General features: G+C 32.1%; 1 protein-coding gene across 2 annotated transcripts; it reads right to left on the bottom strand.

The window, feature by feature from the left end:
• Positions 1-9,942: 9,942 nt before the first annotated feature.
• Positions 9,943-17,923, bottom strand: LOC126691873 (TSL-kinase interacting protein 1). Of its 2 annotated transcripts, none has more exons than XM_050387139.1 (14): positions 17,610-17,923; positions 16,135-16,369; positions 15,940-16,022; positions 15,810-15,857; positions 15,602-15,711; positions 15,167-15,251; positions 14,787-15,066; positions 14,139-14,276; positions 13,892-14,040; positions 13,544-13,782; positions 13,094-13,457; positions 11,065-11,484; positions 10,830-10,958; positions 9,943-10,550 (listed from the first exon to the last, which is right to left on the bottom strand). In XM_050387139.1, exons 2-14 carry the CDS (start codon positions 16,259-16,261, stop codon positions 10,323-10,325), a joined length of 2,400 nt encoding a protein of 799 aa, XP_050243096.1. In that variant the 5' UTR covers positions 16,262-16,369; positions 17,610-17,923; the 3' UTR covers positions 9,943-10,322. The 2 variants fall into 2 exon arrangements, with proteins under 2 accessions (XP_050243096.1, XP_050243097.1); XM_050387140.1 differs by having other exon boundaries at positions 14,139-14,273; positions 17,610-17,922.
• Between the last annotated feature and the right edge of the window lie 3,328 nt (positions 17,924-21,251).

Genomic DNA, 21,251 nt, shown 5'->3' on the forward strand with positions numbered 1-21,251 from the left:
GGCACTTACTTTCACGTGTAACTGTGTAAGCATTCACTGCCACTTGTGGAACTTAAAAAAAATTATAGATGAGTTTGGTTCAGCTTTTTAAAATTAGGTTTTTTGAAAAAATAGAATTTTTAAAAAGTGCAGTATGAAAAAATGTTTTTTATAAAAATTATACATGTGTTTAAAAATTGAAAATTGTTGTTTAAAAACTTTTGTGAAAATACATGTGGGTGAAAAAGTGTATAGAAATATGTGAAATGTTGTTTAAAAACTGAAAATTGTTGTTTAAAAACACTCACCAAACACCCCTTAAGTGTTTGGTAAAAACTGTTAAAAAGTGTTTTTTGAAAAAATTGAGTGTTTGATTAGTACTTATAAAAGTGACGGTTTGAGTGGTAAATTACCAAAAAGAATAATGTATATATAAAGGAGTTTATTTCATACTTAAATCAACTATTTCTTAATATTTACTCAAAAAAAAAAAAACTTAATAATAATAACAATAATAAAAAAAATATTATTGATATTATTTTAATATTATTATTTTGCAAGGAAGCTTCAAGGAAGCTTCCTTTTTCACTCTTTAACCCCCCACCACATATATCTCATCGTTGTCTTTTCTCTTCATCTTCATCTTCCTCTTTTTTTTTCTTTTTTTTTAATCTTTTCCCTTGCCGTGTTGCTAGAGCCCTCAAGTTCTTGTTTCTCCCTTGTCATCATCAGATTTTCTTCATCGTTTGTTTCATTCACCTCCTCAGTTTATCAATTTTCACAGAGGAGAGGAACCTGGGGCTGCACCGTTGATCAAGCTTGTTTGTGAATTTGTGATCTGCTATGGTTCTCTAGGGCTGCTACTGCAATCCTTGATTTGTGTTGCTCACTTTCACCGTGTAAAATTGTGTTATAAGCAAAGGGATAAAATTGGGTTTTTAAGAATAACTAATGGGCAATTTAGGAAATATGTGCAACCTCCAACGGTAACCTGAAAAGCGCTTCAGTGCTTTTGTGCAATGGTGCTATTTGCTGCTTTCCCAATTTGTGCTTTTTCTTCACAAATGAAAACACAACTTTTAACAAAAAGCAACTTTGAAATCCTTACCAAACGCAAATATTTTTTTTTTTTTTTTTTTTTGTTTCAAAACGTGCGTTTTAGCGTCTAAAATCTGAAACAAACGGACACTATAAGACAAACATGAATCACCTGTTAAAGCTTAAAAAATAGATGTGCTAAATATATTGGTTTGAAAAATATTTTTATAGGAAAAGAAAAACATAATTAATTATTTTGGCGGCTTTTTAAATTTTTCATGAAAATAAAGTCAAAACTTTTCTAAAATTATTTATTAACAATTGCTTTAAAGACACTGATGTTATATATATAGGTATATACAAGGATAGGTTGTAATAATGATATTTGAGTTTGGAGAATATGGTTTCATAAAGTGAAAATTTAAGTTCTAGAATTTTCTAAGTGAAAATTCGAAAATATGAATTTTTAGGAATTTTCTGGTAACTGTTCAAAATGGTTGAAGAAGTTTCAATTTTTGTTAACCGTTTTATGAAACATTTTAACTCTCCATCATGTCTTTTCATGAAACATAACCCTGTGGTATAAATAGAGGCTTATGGTCATTTTCTAGAATTGCTATCCGTAAAACCCAACATCTTGGTTGTATCCTAGAGACAAATTTGCGATAACTTTTTAGCAACAAAAGTGTGGGGGGCAAATATTGTCTAGAGAAAACAATATAGTGTCTTCAAGTTATCTATTTCCTGTTTGTCTTTTATGTTAATCTTGTTATTCCATTATTACTTTGTGTAATATCCCCAACAATCTGTTAACAAGACTCTTAATTATATATGTCCTATAGTTATTGACCCCTGAGATAATACTTTTTTTCCGTTATAATCAAGCTCCTATCAGTCCACACAGCACAGGTTGTAGTTGTTTCGGTGCAATTTAATGGTAAAATAAATAAATAATAAGTTGAACTTGATTGATTAAAAGAAAATAAGTAGGAATTTCATGGGATTAACCAATCTTAAAATGACGAGTTAGTGTTTTAGTGGCTTCCAGGGGTCAACTTTGAACTAGACAGCATTTGTCTAGTACCATAACTTTATGGGGGATTTGGAGGAAAACAGTCAACAGTGAAAACAACTTCCCATACGTTTGGGATTGTTTGATATATCAACCCCTTTCTCTCTGAACAGTAAAAAGAAAAAAAGAAAAAGAAAAGACAACTAAATAGTAATTATAATTATATAATAATTAAAGGGCTAATAAATAAAAAAGGAGCAATAATTAACTTCTTATTTTATCAAGAGGGTTGATATTGCTCCTTTCTTATTTATTTTCAATAACTCATAGTCATATATACTAAGACCTAAGTACTTACCAATGAGGCTCTTCAATTAGTATTATACAAAAAAAATTAATTATAGACACTAAAATAATTAGATCTGCTCTTCATAAACAAACTATAGATGCAAGATATAGAAAGGGAATGAATGCTTTTTTTTTTTTGCCATTTTTTTCGTCTTTGAATTTTTAATGAACTCACCCCATTTGTTGACGCAATATGATACTAACTAATATTCCTATCAAGGATCAGTTCTATTACAAGTTATTGAACCCACTAATCTATTCCTTGTTTTTTTAGTGTATGATTTAGTGGTTAGTACTTGAACAGTGGCAGCTCAATGGGTGAGCCAAATAGGCAACCGCCTAAGGCCCTAATGAAAAAAGGCCTTTAAATTTTTATCAATAGAGATATTCTTGTACCAATATAAGTATTAATTAAGGCCTAAATATTCACCAATAAATAGAAAGTAGTTGTTTTTTATCAAAGAAAAACCAGTTAAAGAAAAATATTTTCATTGGATGGGTCAATCATTCAATCTTTCACACTTATATGTTAAAAGAACTCATTAATCTTACACTAGTAAGTAAATTTATACTCAAATTCTATTTAGAAATATCAAATATATAACTTTATTAAACTTTTCAATCATAATTTTTTAGTATTTGGTTATTTCACTCAATAAATAGTGTTTATTTTAGTTGTATAGTCATTGAGTAATGCGATAGGTTCGTTTTGATTTGTAATTTTTTTCTAAAAAAAAAATCTTAAATGAAAGAAAAAAAAAAACCAAAAGTTAAATAAATATTCTATTAATATTCAAAGTATAAGAATATATTTCACTTAAAGTTATCATCTTAGGGCTCACAATACCTTGAGCCGGCCCTATACTTGAATTTATAAATAATACAGAAATGAAATAAAAAAAGAATCAACTTCGAATCCCACGTTAGGCGAGTTGGCACTTCTCCAAGCCTTAAAGGCTTGAGAGGTTCATAGACCCAAGTTCGAGTGGTCCCAAGGTGAGAAAAGGTAAGGTCATATGGTTGATTGTTAAAAAAAAAAATAATAATAATAAATAAATAATAAATAAATAAATAAATAAATAAATAAATAAACCTTATTACCAGCAAGTTCTCTTGTTTGCGGTTGCTTTACGTTAACATTACAATGTTCGGGTGGAATTGGATAACAGTCAAAATTTTCTAAAAATAGTTTATTAGTAATTTCCTTAAAAAGCTCTAGTTAACGGAATCCTTTATCTAACACAGGATTTTAAGGAAAACAATCAACTTAAAAGGACAACTTTTGAGGCATTAATGCATTGCATTGGCAGACCAATTTTCTTTTCAGATGTATACCAACTTTTAGAGCGTGCTTTGGACAGAGGGGAAGGAAAGGAGAATAAGTACTTACATCAGCTGCGGCTCTAGAAATTTTTTCCAAGGGTTTATTAAGAAATATAAGTTAAAACAAAATTTAATTAAAATAAAACTTGACTATATCAAGTTACCAACAGAAAAACACACAAATGCATAAAATTTTATAATTTCTTTCTACAAGTTTTCATATTTTGAATCATTGCAAACCCTCTGTATTTCCTAAAAATTAAATTATATAAAGTCATATCATGTTTGTACCATACATGCACACATTCGCACACATCACAATTCACACAAAAAAAAAAATGTTCATAATCAATATTAAACACACTCACACATATAATAAATATTTATAATAAAATAGACACTCGCAACTCACAAATATTCACTCTTTATTCTTAGAGTTTGAAGATACCAAAATAGTCAAATAATTAACTGAAATGAGATGAGATTCATAAAAAAGAGATTTATATGATCTGTGCTGTTGTTTGGTTTTAGGATGGGCTTATCTGTGTTGTTTTAGTTTTGGATTGGGTTGGCCTGTGTTATTGTTTAGTTTTGAGTTGGACTTATCTATGATTAGGGTGTGCAAAATTTAAGTTAGGGTGTTCAAAAATATTTTTTAAAGTAAGCTAATATATATTTATATATATATATATATATATATAATATTTTTATTTTCAAGTCAGGGGGTTCAAATGAACCCCCTGAACAACAACACTTAACGCCACCCCTGACTTACATGATAGGTCGTTTTGAACCCATGCCTAATCATATAACAATTTGTTCTAAGCAAATATATATATACACAATATAATAGGATTCAAAATGACCTCTCAAAAGGAGAAACGAAACAACCTATTCCATAACTAACCTGCAAAAATGGCCCACTACCATTGTTTTTAGAAAAAATTAGCAATATATCATTGTTTTGGAAATATGTGTGGAAATACCTGTAGGTGAAAATACGTGTGATGTTGTTTAAAAACTGAAAACATTTGTTTGAGTTGCCATACCAAACGGAGCCCGAGTTCTTTGAAAAAATGTACTTAGAAAAATTTTGAAAATTTTTTATGGTACTCGAGTTCCATAAACTCAAGTACCATGGAAAACTCGATTTCGCTACACTAGAGTACCCAAAAAGTGGTAAATTCCTACATATTTTCAAAACAGTAGTAAATTGCAACATAGTTTACAAAAATGTGTTATTTGACTATTTTCGCCATACCTAACCACTTAGTATAAAGCAACTCACATGCCATTGTGGTCTAAACCATATTGCAACCCTAACATATTTCCTTGCATCAAACTCTCACTCATTTTTATGTTAAATTAAAACAATATATTGCTACAAAACAAACTAGAGGAAAAACAAAGTTATGGTAACCAGTTGTTTTGTTTTTGATAGGTAATATAAATTTTTAAAGGGATGTTTACATATGAGTGAGAGAGCATTTTGATATATAAAATTTTAAAGATACTATAATTTTTATTACATAAAACTTACAAAATGATTTGGTAAAGAATGTGATTGGTAACATATTAGTTTGTAAACTCAATGTAGTAAAATTTGTAGTACCTATAGCACTACTATTTTGATATATGAAAGTTGAAAACTATTGGAGGGTACAAAAAAGGTTGTTAATACTAGATCCTTATCAAATTTAAACTAAGTTGCAATTTACTTCCTCGAAGTTTGAGGTAATTTTGATTTTGTCCCATTATGTTCCAATTTGGAATGGTGCCCCAATGTTACATATCATTGGAATTTAAGTCATTTTGTTGTGATGAGATATCCGTTAAGTACAAACTAAGCTCACACTGATTTTTTTAAAATTTTTTATTTCATTTAAAACTATGTTGTTTTGGACCCTATTATAGCCATGTCATAATTTATTTTGACTAAATTATTATTTGCACCTTGAAAGTTTTGAGTAATTTTGATTTTGCCTACTAAATTTTCAAATTTTGGATTCATAAAACTATGTCATTTTGAGTTGAAGTGACACTTAACGCATATCTCATCACGACGCATCAACACTAGGACTTAAATGCAAACAATATGTAACATTAAGGGTAAGGATTAGAGTTTTGAAATTGAAAGGGGAAAGATCAAAATTATCCTAAACCTTAGGGGTTTATAAGGAAAGAATTGAAACTCCAAGGGTGTTTTTGCAAATAACAAAAAACCCTGAATTCTAAGGGGTACCAAAACTCTAAGCATTGGTAGCAGCTTCCATATTTTAGGATAAGGGGTCAATATAGGTAAGCAAAACCAAAAATCACCCAAGCCAAAAAAAAAAAAAAAAAAACCCACATCCGGCTTCCTATCCCTTCCCTATTTTAGGATTTTGCAATAGGAATAGGTAGGGAAGCACAGTAACAAAATTCTATAATAGGGGAGGGGTAGGGAGGCTGATGTGGGTTTTTTATTGGGGTGACTTGTTGTTCTACTTACTTATATTGATCCCTTAAGTTAAAATAGGGACAATTACACATGCTCTTAAACACCTCATCCATATGGGATCTTCCACTTGGATCACATTTTTTTTTTAGTCCTTCTGGGCTTGGTATTAATCTATCCAAATTCTTTTGATATTATCAATTACTTTAAGTGGTGAAGGTTATTAGGGTCGTGCTTAGATAAGATTCTCATGATTAGTCGTCCCATCTAATCTATTTTGCTAAAGAAATAAAACCCTCATTAGCAAATGGTCTTTATAGTTTGACTAATTTACCTTATTATAATTTTGCTTTAACTAACATGCTCTTAAGACACATAATCATGGTTTTAAAAACAGGATTGGATCGGCCAGTTCAACTGAGAACCGAACACCAATCCAGTTCGATTATCATTAAAAATCGAAAATTGAAAAAGAAAAGCAAGAAAAACCAAAAATTACTGGTTCAACTAAGAAAATTGGGAATCGTTACGGTTAAAATGGTTCTTGTATTTGAAGAAGAATAAGAAGAAAAACTAGAATAAAATGCTACAAACTTCTTAAATTTGCACTGAGATGAGATTGTAGAAAATAGGGGTGTGCATGGGTTGGGTTGAGGGGATTTTTTGACCCAACCCACCATGTTGGGTCAAAAAAAATTCAACTCAACCCAACCCATCACATAAGTCCAATCCAACCCAACCCAACCCACATGGGTTGGGCTGGGTCGGGTTAAACCCATGGGTTGAACAATTTTTTATTATTAATTATTATTAAATTAAGCAGAAAAAAATATATTACACTTGCCATCTGAGTTGATAAACAAAATATATGTAAATATATAAACTAATATTACAACTTAGTTGTAAATAAAATATGTTTAAGTATTCAACTGAGTTGATAAACAAAATATAAATGAACTAGTATCCTAATTCACTTATAAACAAAATATATATGAGTTCCTAACTCAGTTATAAACAAAAAAATTTTATTAATTATATAATATATTTAGATATATATTAAAAGAATTAATAGGATTTTATATTATATATGATAGTAGGAACCGAGGAAGTGCTCTACAGTTGTTTTTTTTTTAATTATTAAATATATAATATATTTTAAACATATATTAAAATATGAGTGGGTCGAGTTGAGTTTGGCGGGTTTGTAATTTTATGACCCAAACCCAACCCGACCCGCTATAAAAAATAAAAAAAAATAAAAAAAATTGTAACCCAACCCAACCCACCAAGCCCTAAAAACCGACCCAACCCGGTGGGTTGGGTGTGGTCGGGTCGGGTTTGGCGAGTTTTCTGCACACCCTTAATAGAAAATCTCAGATTTGTGGGTGAAAATTAAATACAGGAGATACTTCTATTGGATGATATGTATGAGAAATCTGTACTTTGAGATTTGACTATAATAAAATGTTGAGGAAGACAATCAAGAAAAAAAGAAAAAAGAAAACAAGAGTAAACGTGTGTGAGTGTGACTACAGACTATGAAAGTATGAATGGAAATGAATGAATTGTCTAGTCATTTTGACATTTAGGACTTTGGTTTTAGTTTTTTTTTTATTATTATTATAATAAGTAGTTAAAATATTAAACTATTTTTTTTTTATATATATATATAAACTTAAATAGAAAATTATACTTTGTCAACAATTATTAATTAGAAAAAAAAAAAAAAGAGGAAAAAGAGAGAAAATCTTTCAATTTTTTATATTTTCTTAATATAATTTAACGTGATAGTCACTCCACAGGACTACAAGTATAAGTGCTTGTGGAGTGTGGGTGCAAGGGTCGGCATTTAAGTCTCTAAAAGGGAGTTTCACACATATACATTTAGATTAGAGTAGAGTAAAATTTTTATCTTGTATAAAAAGATATATATATATATATATATATATATAATTTATGAAAAATAAAAATTCACGAAAAAATTATTTCAATATTTTAAATTAAATTATTTATGACATCATCGGTTCGACCATTGGTTTTACTTTGGTCAAACCATAAAACCAGTAACCAGTCTTTTTATTGGTTCTTTAACCGTATTGGTTTTTAAAACTATGCACATAATTAAATTGGTGTCATAGTTTGATGATAAAAAAAAAAAAAAACTTCATATGGTAAGCACCTTAAATTAAATTCCCATCAACTTTTTTTTTAAAATTGTTGCAAAACCACTCTTATCTATAATAATAATTGTAGGGGGGTGAACTCTGACTTAACTCTAGGGACAAAGCCTAAGAGGTAAACCCAAGGAGCGTGCGAGGCCCAAGGTATGATTGCAAATGGAACATCAGACTAATCAAGAGAAACCAATTAGATTCACAACCATAGAAATCAAGAATGGTAACCCTCCTAGGGATCATAATCGAGATAACCCCCTTAAACCTTCTTCCCAAGGTCATCAAGATACCTTGGATAACAGCTCTTTTCCTCAGATATGAACATTCTCCTTCCACCTTTTTCTAGAAAAGACACGACGAAGAAAATGCAGAACCCAATGAAATAGTCACCTCCGCATTAATGAGACCCCTTACCTAATTTTAGCCACATTGAATGTTGAATGATTGGCCTAAACAGTGGAAACACCCCACAAAAGTCTTCCTTCATAATCAAGAAATGGCAGAGCAAAATCTTGATGGGACAAGTATCCCAAAATCCAACTAGGAGCCAGACAACTAGAGGATGAGAGAAAGTGGCTATAAAAGGAGGAGGAGGGCAATAGGGGAGGGGGTTTAGAAAAAATGAGAGAGAAAGTTAAAGCTAGAACTAGAGAGAGCTAAGAGAGTTTTTCTTCCTAATTTTGTTCTTTGAATCTTTCTTGTATACCTTGGGAACCTTGTTCCTCCATATATAAAAGCTTGTTTAGGTCTATTTCTATCTTTTAATTTACTACCCGATCTTCCCTTCATGGATCTTTTTCTCGTCTCTTAGAAATTAGTTGTGCAGTTCAAATACATTCATCATTGTTCTCTTTTTGGGTGCTTTTGACCCCCACAATAATAATAATAATAATAATAATAATAATATTAATAATAATAATAATAATAATAATTATTATTATTATTATTATAAAAAAGTGTTTTATAAGTTCGTATCCCACTCTTATCTACAACAATAACAATAATGTATTTTATTAGTTTGTTTGCCATTAGTGCTATTATGGATTTCTCCCCATCAAATTTTGTGGGCATAGGCATGACTTTGGCCATCTTTGACCTCGCTGGATGCTATAAACATTCATATCAGATGTGCTAAAATAGGACTAGGTCCAAAATTTACCCAATGAACCGAAAAAATACCTTCACCAACTTATGTATCCATGAAGCAAGATAGGATTTAGCCACACTGATTGTGCAAATTTTTACAAGCCACTATAACTTATGCAAAACAATTTTTTATTATTATTTTGCATTCCCCAAGGGTGAAGGAAAAAAATGAATTGTGATGGTTGTGACTAAAGAGAACTAAAAAAAAATTAAGAAAATTGATATTTTAATAAAATGAAGTACCATAATAGATAATCTAATGCAGTTGTGTTGAGAAGTAATTACGTATAAAATAAAATAAAATAAAATAAAGAGAGAGAGGTTCTTATGCTAAAATATATATAAAATTTAGAACAAGGTTCATGTAAAAACAAACCTCACCAAATTTTCATACTAGATGATGTGAAAGCTAAATTATCATGACATAAAAAAAAAAAAAAAAAAAAAAAAAAAAAAAACATTCTTGGGAGCGTGCTGCCACATCATTTTCTATGAAAATTCGTACAGATCATTAGCATGTATAGTAGTCTTTGAAAGCACATCAGGATGTTAGATCAGATGATTTTGTTCTTTTTGTCTATTGGGATTGTACAGTTTCTCACATCATCCATGAAATACAATTTACAGCCACATAACAAAAGATACAAGTTGGAATACAGGACTGCTTGCAGTTATTCCATATCTATTTGTGTACAACAGGGAGAGACTTTTGGATTGAGAAACTTCATGCACAAAACCACAACTGTACTGGCCTGCACAAACCCTTTCACGTGAACTCTAAAGTCAGGCAAATGGGACATGATTATCCTTGCTAAATGCCAACAACAAAGCTCATGCTTTGTATGAATATCAACCTGAAATCTTCTCAAACCCCACTGCCAATTTTAAAATTTGGAAAGGAGGTTGCTTCTCGAGCTTCAACTGCTGATGCTGATTCTTTCTTGTCTAACCCAAAAAAGGAGCAATTTTGAAATGCATCCAGACTGCTGGCTATTAGACGGTTCAAACCACTAAGGCTATCGCTTAGAATCAAATCTTCACTATGGTATTTTGAAGACGGTATATCCAAATCTAGCGGTCCTAGAGACTCCGGCTGCAATATGGAAACCGTGAAATCAAGTCAACTATCCATTAAAGCCTACCGAATGTGTAAATAGCAGTTCATATTTCTATGATACACAAATTTATGTCAGTAGTTCTTATTACATCATCTTGAAACAGGGTACATAGAAATGCATTAGTTTTGCCAAAATGGCCTTGCTTCTCAGGTGTAATTACGGTGGCTTTCAGAATATGAACCAGCAAGCTCTAGGGGGGCTCTTGGGCTTAAAATAACAGGAGAGAAAAAAAAAATGCTCTAAAGGAATCATACCCAATATATGTCTGCTAGTGTGTTGAAATCCTTTGCCGAATTGTCCAGGATATGTGGATCACACTGAGATTCATCCATAGGGTCTCCTTGCACAGGGTTTTCAACAGGCTTCTCAACTTCAGGTAATTCCTGCAGGAAAATCAGAAGATATTACATCTGTTTCAATCTAAAAGCGAATTTTCTTATTCCCAGGCAGTAAGCTAGCTTGATGATAGGAGGACCATGTAAACAATACCTCAACCAAACAGCCAGTAACCTCCAAGCTTGTTGGGGAAGTCTGTTTGCAGGAGCCTGGAGGAGCAACACTGGACAAAGTTGGATCGACCTGCCGAAGAACAAGGTTCCTTTTAAATGAGAAGGCATCACAAGTTTCTTCAGCATCCCAGATGGAAGATGCATGGGATGGCATAGTTGGTTGATATCCCATCTTGTCCTGATGTTTAGATATGTGAGCAGCAATGGCAGCATCAAATGAATCACAACTGAATGGAATCTGCTGAAGGCATTGAGAGCTTTCGGCAACAGGTTGGTCAATGCAATTAGCATCAATATCATGAGAAACTCCTGAAAGTAGATCTCCGATGCTAATGTTCGTAAGGCTATCAGCCCACTCCCCAGCTGATATTGCAGTACTAGCACCTAATCTCAGGTCATCCTAAACATAGTACAACAACCATCAAATTTTAGTCCCAAAATATTGGGGTCATCCTAAACATAATACAGACCAAATTAGAAGAATAAAAAAAAGACACCATATACATGGATACTTGTCATAACAGCACTTTTAGACTTCAAAAATAGGTGCTGCCATTCAACTTTCAACAAGACACTATTAGTATGACGGCAGAAAATCTTTATACAAGTAAGGCACCATCTGGTACCCATGGCAATTTTTATACTCTTTCTAGTTACATGAGGATAAGCATTTCAGTGGTCAACATTCTCTGAAGTCTGAATACGTCAAATTTCAAACACTACTGTCTGCATCCAGTTAATAGAGACACTATGTTATGTAAACTAGATAGAAGAGGGAGAGTCACTTAAGATAGTTTGGCCATTTTCAGAGGAGAACAATTAATGCACAAGTGAGAAAGAGTGAGCTGATTCATGTTGAGGGAAAGAAAAAAAGGTAGAGGGAGACAAAAATTAACATTAATAGTAGTAAAAAAGAACATGTCAATTAAGGAAGTAACAGAGAGTATGACTTCGGATTGAATAGAATGACAGAAAATATTACTTGTGGCTGACCTCGACTAATTTGTTGAGGATCCATAGTTAACCCCCAAAAAATTTGGGACTTAGGCTTGGTTTTTGTTGTTGGGGGACGGGAGGGGAGGGGGATTAGAATGTTGAACAAGAATGCCACTTCATGGGGTTAAATTCCACAAAGCAGTAGCAAAACAATAACAATGATTGTTGAGACTTGAGAGTATATATTATCACATATAGAAAAGAACTATCTTCTATCACTGGTCCTTTTTTAGTATATGCACATGAGGCCAATTCTTAAAATCTGTTATTGTGGCCCCTACAAGATTTATTTCTGTGCTTATCATTATCACCCATATTTTCGAAGATATTGAGAGACCTTTAGATCTTTTGAAGTCTCTGCTAGTTGGGACTTTGTTTGAGTGGTCTCGTATTTGGGGTTTTATGCAATGAATTTCCATTTCAACTTTCCTACAATCTATTAGTATTTCTTATTGATTTGTTTGTAATTGTTTCAAGTACAGTGTGTTCATGATCATGAACACCCATATTTTTGAAGATATTGAGAGACCTTTAGATCTTTTGAAGTCTCTGCTGGTTGGGATTTTGTTTGAGTGGTTTCGTATTTGGGGTTTTATGCAATGTATTTCCATTTCAACTTTCCTACAATCTATTAGTAATTCTTATTGATTTGTTTGTAATTGTTTCAAGTATAGTGTGTTCATCATCGTGAACACGACATACTTTTTTATTCAATAAAACTTCTATAACCTATAAAAAAATAATAATAATAAAAAATAGAAAATTTCTAACCAGTGTTTTTCACACTCTCAAAATGTGAAGCAGGATTAAAATCATGAACATGCACAAGAAAGGTGGACCATATTTCTAACTTTTAAGATAAGGCTACATGAATAGAATACTTAGTATATTATATAGGGTCGCAAGGCCCTCAAGGGTGCACAGGTTGGAAAACTGCAATCACACCAGTGAGCTGACACACGACAGTGATTAATGGAAGAAATATAAGCATGGGAAAGGGGAAGGAAAATCACCAAATCTTCTAATTGTCTCGTGACAGTCCCATCACCAGCCTCCTTTCTGTTCCATGATATATTTCCTGCAGGATCAGCAGATTCTGCAAGTTTACTGTTTGGACCCATGCAATTGTAATTATTCATCTCACTGGGCACATCGATCGAGGGAGGAAGATCATTGTTCTCGTTCACTGATGTTAGTTGATCCTCATAGAGATCCACAGACCGATCATTAGCCAATGGTGCAGAGATGGGTGCTGAACCTATGTTGTTCCCCTTTATATTGTCCTTATTCACATTTTGTTCACCCAGAAAGCTGCAGGATGCTGTAGGTGATTGCAACACTGCTGATGCAAGCTCAGCATTGGAAAACCAACCATACCTTCAAGGAGAATTTATGTCATTTATAATGTTCAATGATGTAATCTGAAAGAAACGCATTTAATTGGACAAGAAATAAGCAGGAACCTTAAACGGAAAACAGGAGGCCTTCCTAGAACTGCATATACATCTGCAGCACTAACAACTGAGTCCTGTGTCCACCTCTGATAACCCACCAGGTTTTCCCTTTGAACACCATAAGGGAAAAGCATTAGCTCTCCAGCTGCAATACTTGAATTTCCCCATTTGCGATTTAGATGTTCCAATACTGATGATATCTTCTTCCGGGTACTAAGAGTGAGCTCCAGGTGAGGATTATGCTTATCCTAAAAGATGAACAAATGAAAAGCAATAAATTTACTTTTATGTATTGAACATAATCTGCCACTAAAACCTCATGCTACACTCATAAGATTTTTTTTTTTGAATGCTCACCATTTCCAAGGATCTCCGAGTGCCATCATCAATTGGAAACAATTGGAGCTTGAGCTTCATAGAAGTAAGTATATTGTTCTCAACAAAATTTTGCGAAAAGGTAGGCAAAGGAGGCAGAACATTGCCGACATGATCAGAATCCTTTTGGCCTGGAAATTAGATTGGAAACAAATCATGCCATCAAAACCTTCACATGCCTAGAATTTAAATCCTTTCTAGAATAAAGAAAGAACAATTTGGCACCCACCTGGAGCACCTGGGTCATGTTCAACCTCTTTATCGGTAGCTGCCCGCTCCAAATGTTCAGCAGCATCTGCAACCAAAGAAACCCCAGCAATTGCGGCTTTTTCCCATTTCTTATACGCAGCTGATGAGGCAACACCTGCTAATCATCCAGTAGTGACAAGACGAAGAGAAAATTTATTGTTATAGCACTTTTTGAATGTCAAAATATGGGAATTTGCATTTTATTATTTACTGGAATATGTAAGAATAATACAAAGCAAGCTTTACTATGGGGGTGGAGCATCTGTACTAATACAGGAATTTACAATTTATCAGTGCAACAGCTCCTTCACCAAACCCCATCCACATCTTATTTACATGACAGTAACAACATTGACATGCTGTCACCTCTAGGCAGAAAATTCGCAGTACCATTATCAGAGAATAACATGATAATAACTTGCATTGAACAAAGTACCAATGCATACAATCAGATGGCCTGAAGGATGTCATATTCTAATTGAAAAGATCATCAGGCAGATAACTATCAAAATTGTAAAATAAAGAGATTATGCATTCTACCTTTTAATTATTTTTTTTCTACAAAAACATAGTAACAAATAATTATATTTCAAAAATTTGGTGCCCACCCAGGTGGGGAGGAGATTACCTGGTTTCCGTCGTTGCCTTGCAGGTTTCATGTTAGTAGAGTCTCCTTTGTTGTTACTACGGTTAACACCTACATTAACATTGCGCTTAAATGAAGTTTTTCCAGATCCTAATTTTTGAATGTTTTGACTATCAACAAGAACCAGTTTAATTGTGCGAGCATCCTGTCCTGATCCTCTACTCTGGTTTGATACAGTGCTTGAAGCAGCAGGAGGAGAGTTTTCCCCCTGGGAAGGTCTCTTCTTTACATTCTTCCTCCTATCTTTCAAGAGTTGATGCTCCTTCATGGGAAAGATAATCAGTCAATCAGGCAATTCAGAAACTATAAACTTTATTTATAGCAAAGCAATCCAGGATGGAAAATAGACTGTCTTGACTAACCAAGGCTTCTATAAATATCTTAAATCTTCGAGGCTTCAAGTGAAGCTTTGAGGCTTTGCAGCTGTACTTCTCCAGTAAGGACCACCTATTACACAAATCTCAGTTTCAGAAAATAAACAGATCTTGATCATGCCAGACAAAATTTTCAAGGAAAATAGAAAATAATATGTTTATTAAATAGAATACTGAATAAATAGCATTTTTACGAGACAAAACATTAAGAAGAGTAATCAAGCTCTAAGAGAGAGAGAGAGAGACCAGATATATTCAACAACAAATTGAATTTGTAGGACCTAACATAATTGTGTCCCTAACATATATATTGGATACCCTGAATAGTAAAAGGAAACCCATTCACTTAATGCAATAAAAGCTATCCAATGCAAATAATAGATGTATCCAAAGAAAAACAATCCCTTTAGGGTTTAGCATTACCATCGAAGCATTGCAGCATTAGTATCTTTAGAGTTCTTGGCATCCAGACACAACGCTGGACCAAGCAGCTTGTTCATACGTCTTACAAGTCGGTAGTAATAATGTCTAACCTGAAAGTTACGTATATATTACGTCAACAAGGGAACACATTCAAGACTTACAAAGCAACACATGAGAATAATCAGAAGAAATATGTGAGGGCAAATACCTGATCTTTGTTTTTACTTTGGACGCGGCGAGTGATCTTCTCAAAATTCTGAAGTGAATTCATATCGTATTTAGTGAATATCATAAAGTGAAAAATTCAAATGCCAAAATACAAATGGACAAAAACATGCCTTGCCGACTTGTCGTAGTGCAGTGAAGAAACTTTCCTCCTCTTGACGTGTCCAAGCAGCCCATTGCCGCGTGGGTCTTTTTGCTGCATTAGGCAGTAATATAACAATCAAATGTGGGGCTTTCTACATCCCAAGGTAGCACATTCTCTAATTCACCTATAATAAGAAATAGAATGTATTTAAATAATAACATACCAGGCTTCTTAGGCTGGACATAATTTGCAGTGGACGAGGTTACATCAAGATCCCCATTCTGAACTGATATATTCTCTGGATGAAGGTGTGACTCAGAGGGCAAAGAGACCTGTAACTCTGTCTGCATGTTATAGACATTACAAGAAACTATATACTCATGTTCTTTGGATTCAAACAACTCCAAGCAGTGATCCGTTTTGATCTCCAACGTGGTCCAAAGTCCAAATGAAGCAACCTAGTAATAGCAAAAAAACAATTGCTTAGCATCCAAAATATATTGAATTTAAGCAGAAAGCAAGCTATCTTGAATTATTAGGAGCATCCATTGTAATCATACATATAAATGTTCACATGCAATGGAGACATGTAATCAAACCCAAAAGTGCCCCTCCTCTCCCACGCAATAAAATTTATGGGGGAAATATAAGCACTCTCATTATTAAGTGGGTGCAAGAAATTTCATGAACCTTTAAAATGCATAGATGTAACTTATAGCCATTAAGCTTGTGATATGAATTTTACCCAAAAAAAGAAAAAGAAAAATTGTAATCTGACCGGTCAGCTACCTGTAATCAAATTCATATTCCTAGTACACAGAAATTGAAGAAAAACTCAAGTGCACAGTGAAAACTCAATTACCCATGGCATAACAAATCAACAACCAAAAACGTCTATTAATCACTCTGCGAGTAACAATACTTTCTGCAAGATAAATATAGTAAACGTAAATTGCCCCCAAATTGCCATCAGGAAGGTGCAAGCATTGTAATAGATCGACTTTCTAATCTTAAATTTCCGTTCCTAAGAACCAGCGTAAACAATTAACTCATTCTTCCAAGTCTAATGCAGATATTCCATTCCTAGGGTATCGTCCAATGTGATCAAAACAGCCATTACAAGCATTCAGATGAATCAGCTATAAGTACATTGATTCAATCTCCAAAAACAATAAATTTAATTCACCACATAAACAATCACAACAATAACAATTTCGGGTTTTGTAATTATTCTTTCAAAAGAAACCTAATTGCTAAACAACCCAAATTTAAAGCCAAGAAACGTAACACAATAGCATTGCTTTCAGCCTAGAAAACCTAAAAAACAAAAAACGAAATTCAATCAAGTAACTTAGAATTAAACTCCGTTTGGTAGCGGAGAAAATGTAGGAAGTTTAAAACACATTAGAATTCTGAACCTTCAACAATTCGTAATACCCGATCCAAACAACAAAATTTTCAACTCGAACTGTGCATTGTACAACAACTTGATTAAGTTGAGTTTAATCGTTTTAATCAAACACAATACAAAAAAATTCAAAAAAAATAACCTAGTTTCATTATTTCTACCACTATTTTCTCAGCAACCAAACAAAGGCTAGGGTTTCAAATTACACAGTTTGACTTCAAATACAAGCTTCCAAATTACGTGAAAATAAAATTTGAATCTGAGAAAAAAATCGAATTGAAAAAAAATACCTGAGAGAAAATTTCGAAGAATACAGAAAACCCTAGAACCGTACGCTGAAGCTTTGAGTATCGAACAAAAGCAATGGAAACCGGAGAGAATCTTCCGACAAACCTCTACAGTTAGAGAGAGGGAAAGAGAAAAAGAACGAATTTTACTTTGGAGAAAAGAAAAAGAAAAAAAAAAGAAAAGCAATTAATTATTTTTCTTAAAAAAAAAAAAGGGCTAGTGTTTTTTTTAAGTTAATTTTATTCAAAGGATTAAAAAAGAAAAAAGTATATTACATAAGGGTTTTTGTTTTTGTTTTTTTTGTTTTTGATTTTTCAAACTTCGTTTTTGGTGGCTAAGAAGGGCAAAGGGAAAGAGGGTAATACTAACACACAATGACCTATTCTTTTTTGCCCTTTTTATATTGTGACCTAATTGCTTTAAAAGTGGTAAGTGGTATATGAATCCTAGGTATTAAATTTTCTAATCTTTGAAGGTTTTTGTGCATTTATTATTCATAGTTTACTTGTAAATAAAGTATCTTAGAAGTTTGTTGCAAAAACAACGGTAATTAACGATATAAGTGATGATTGAGAAGACGACAATAATCATTAATGAAATCATGATTGTGGTGATATAAAATAAAAATTGCAAACAATGATCGTGATCACATGATTAGGAAGACGACAATAATTGTTAATGAAATCGTAATTGTGGTAGTATAAAATAAAAATTGAAAACAATGATCGTGATCACATGAAAAAAAAAAAAGAAAGAAAGCTAAATATTTTATTATAAAATAACATGGAAGTAATAAATATTACTCCTTACATTATTCACTATAACCTTACTTAAAAGGCATTATGTACTCCCATTAAAAAAAAAAAGGCATTATGTACTTTATTCCTAATTTACATCTAAAAGACATATTATTCAATTTGATCAATTGAGCGGTTGGTGTGTTAATAAGAAATTCTTAAATAACTCAAGAAAACATTACTACCATTTATCTTATAAGTAAGATCTTCCTACTTTATTTAGAGATGATATGATTCTCAAAAAAAAAATTTATAGATGAGAACATACTATATTGGATCAATAAGCTATTCTAAGATATTATTCCTCATTGTGAGTGGTATGAATTTTAGATTTATATGAGAATTTTTCCATATTTTGTGATGAAAAAAAGTATCCCCCTCTTCTGCAAGCCTGAGAATAACACATATGATTTAACCTAAATTAAATTTGTTCCTAAATTGTTCGTGATAATTACTAATAAACACACATCTCCTATGTGAATTGATGTCGAGGTTCATTGATATTATATTTAAGGGTCATGCTAATGAGTGCCCTTAGAGCACTGGTTAAAAATCCAGTTAAAGAAAGTTTTTACATCACTTTTATGGAAAATGAAAAAAACTATCAAAATATTAATTGCTTTTTTTCTTTTCCCATAAAAATTTTCTTTAATTGGATTTTTAACTAGTGCCCTAAGGACACTCGTTAGCATTTCCCTAAATTTAATAGTTGGTCAAGCCAAGGAGAGGAATCAAGACTTTGATTTGATTGGTAAGCAATTTATGACTTGCATTAAGATAAAATTTTGGAGTTAGGAATGAAGAGGGACACATAGTCCAAGGGGACAACTTTTTCTTGGGATCAAAGTATAATTAATTATTTGTATGACCGTAAATTAACCAAATTATTATCCTCTATTGGTAAGCAATTTATGACTTGTATTAAGATAAAAATTTGGAGTTAGGAATGAAGAGGGACACAGAGTCCAAGGGGACAAATTTTTCATGGGATTAAAATATATTTAATTATTTGTATGACTGTAAATTAACCAAATTATTATCCTCTCTTGAAAACAACTTGTTTATATGTTACTTTATTTGGCAAAGGAGTAAAGTTTAAGGCAAAGTTTATGCTCAGTTATTAAACAAGTCGAGCTCAAACATAATAATGTACTAGGAAATAAGCTTATGAGTATAAGACTCAATTTAAGTGTGGGTTTAATGCTCAAGAAATAGAGGATAAAAAATGCTCAAAAAAAGAAAAATTAAGTGTGGGTTGACAACAACTTATTTAGCTTTTTGCTAAATTCTTTTTTGTTGAAAGTGTACTAAAGTATAATAAGTGTACTAAAGTATAATTGTATTTTAAAAAAAGTGAGAAAAAGTGAGGTTTTAAAAAGCTATACATAAAACTAAAAACTGAACAAAAAAAACTGATGTCAAACACACACTAAATATCTTCTCAAAAAAAAAAACACACACACACACACTAAATATATAGAATATTATATTTTTATATATACATATGTATATAATATAATTATATAAACATGAGATTGAAATTATTGTTTGTTCATTAGGGGGTGGCAATGTAATAATTTTGACAATTCTATCTAATTTGCAAAAGCTAAAATGAAGAACTATCAAATCATTGTGAGGGCACAGCCTGTGCAACCTATTAATCTAGGTTTGTTTGGACTTTGAAGTAGAAGTGGGAGCCGAATCCCATAGGTTGCTCTAGTCAGGTACATCTATTAATCTATTAATTAACCTTGTAAAATAGGAATAATTTCCACAAATGCATAATTAAGGAAGTGATCCCTACTACTAGATTAAACAAAGAACAAAAATGCTCATATTGGACAAACCACATCATGCTTAAAGATAGAAGCACATTTCCCCTTTTCAAAGCACTTCAATATGGAGTATATTAGTAGAAATTAAGCACTTCTTTTATTAGATATATGAGCCAGAGAAGGATAAAGCACCTTTTTATATTAGAAATTTAACTCCAAAGGCATTATTCTTTCAAAAAAGAGAGAGAAAAAACAGAAAGAAAAAGAAAAGTAGAATAAAAAAGAAGGATAAGGCAATACCAAAGGAATCCCTACATACAAGTAACAGCTACAGAAAAGTCAAGCTCAGAAGAACAATTTCAACTATATACAAATTAAAATTGAAAATGAATAACCTCCATAAGAGAAGCCTGAATTTTGAAAACATTAATGGCTATTTTTTTTTTAAGCATAAAACTGTGTTTTTATTTATTTATTTATTTTTTTATGGAACTATACTTTTTGTCAAGTGGAAGAGTACACGGAATTAATTCGAGAATACAAAAAAAAAAAAAAAAAAAAAAAAAAAAAAATTAAGGTATTAATGCATTGAAATAAATAGTGGCCATCACAAGAGAGCTTCAACAATAAAAATCTAATAAATATTTTAAAGGTAGCTGTTGAAGTGCCCTTTTCAATTGTTACAGAGCCAATAGCATGGGGATATTTTAGTATACCTCTGTGTCTTTGAAGGGTATACTACCAATTATTTTATTTTCAGTTGTTTAATCTCCACAAGTCCTTTATGAATATAAATAAAAGGCTAAAAATAAAATTTTAAATTTTAAATTTTATTTTATAGATATGATAGGATTTGAATCTATGACATTGTCTTATGATGATAGTTCTTTATCATCAATGTTCAAATAATCTCAAAAGATTAAACACTTTATATTATTTGAGAACTTCATAGCATTAATCCCAAAAGGAGAGTTGAACCAAAGGGTGCTGCATCATACTCTAATCTAGCATAGGACAGGAACCCATCCATTTTTCCTTTTGATTGAAAGGATCATACATAAAAACCAAAGCA

This window comes from Quercus robur, chromosome 7, assembly GCF_932294415.1.
Source record: "Quercus robur chromosome 7, dhQueRobu3.1, whole genome shotgun sequence".
Lineage (NCBI taxonomy): Eukaryota > Viridiplantae > Streptophyta > Magnoliopsida > Fagales > Fagaceae > Quercus > Quercus robur.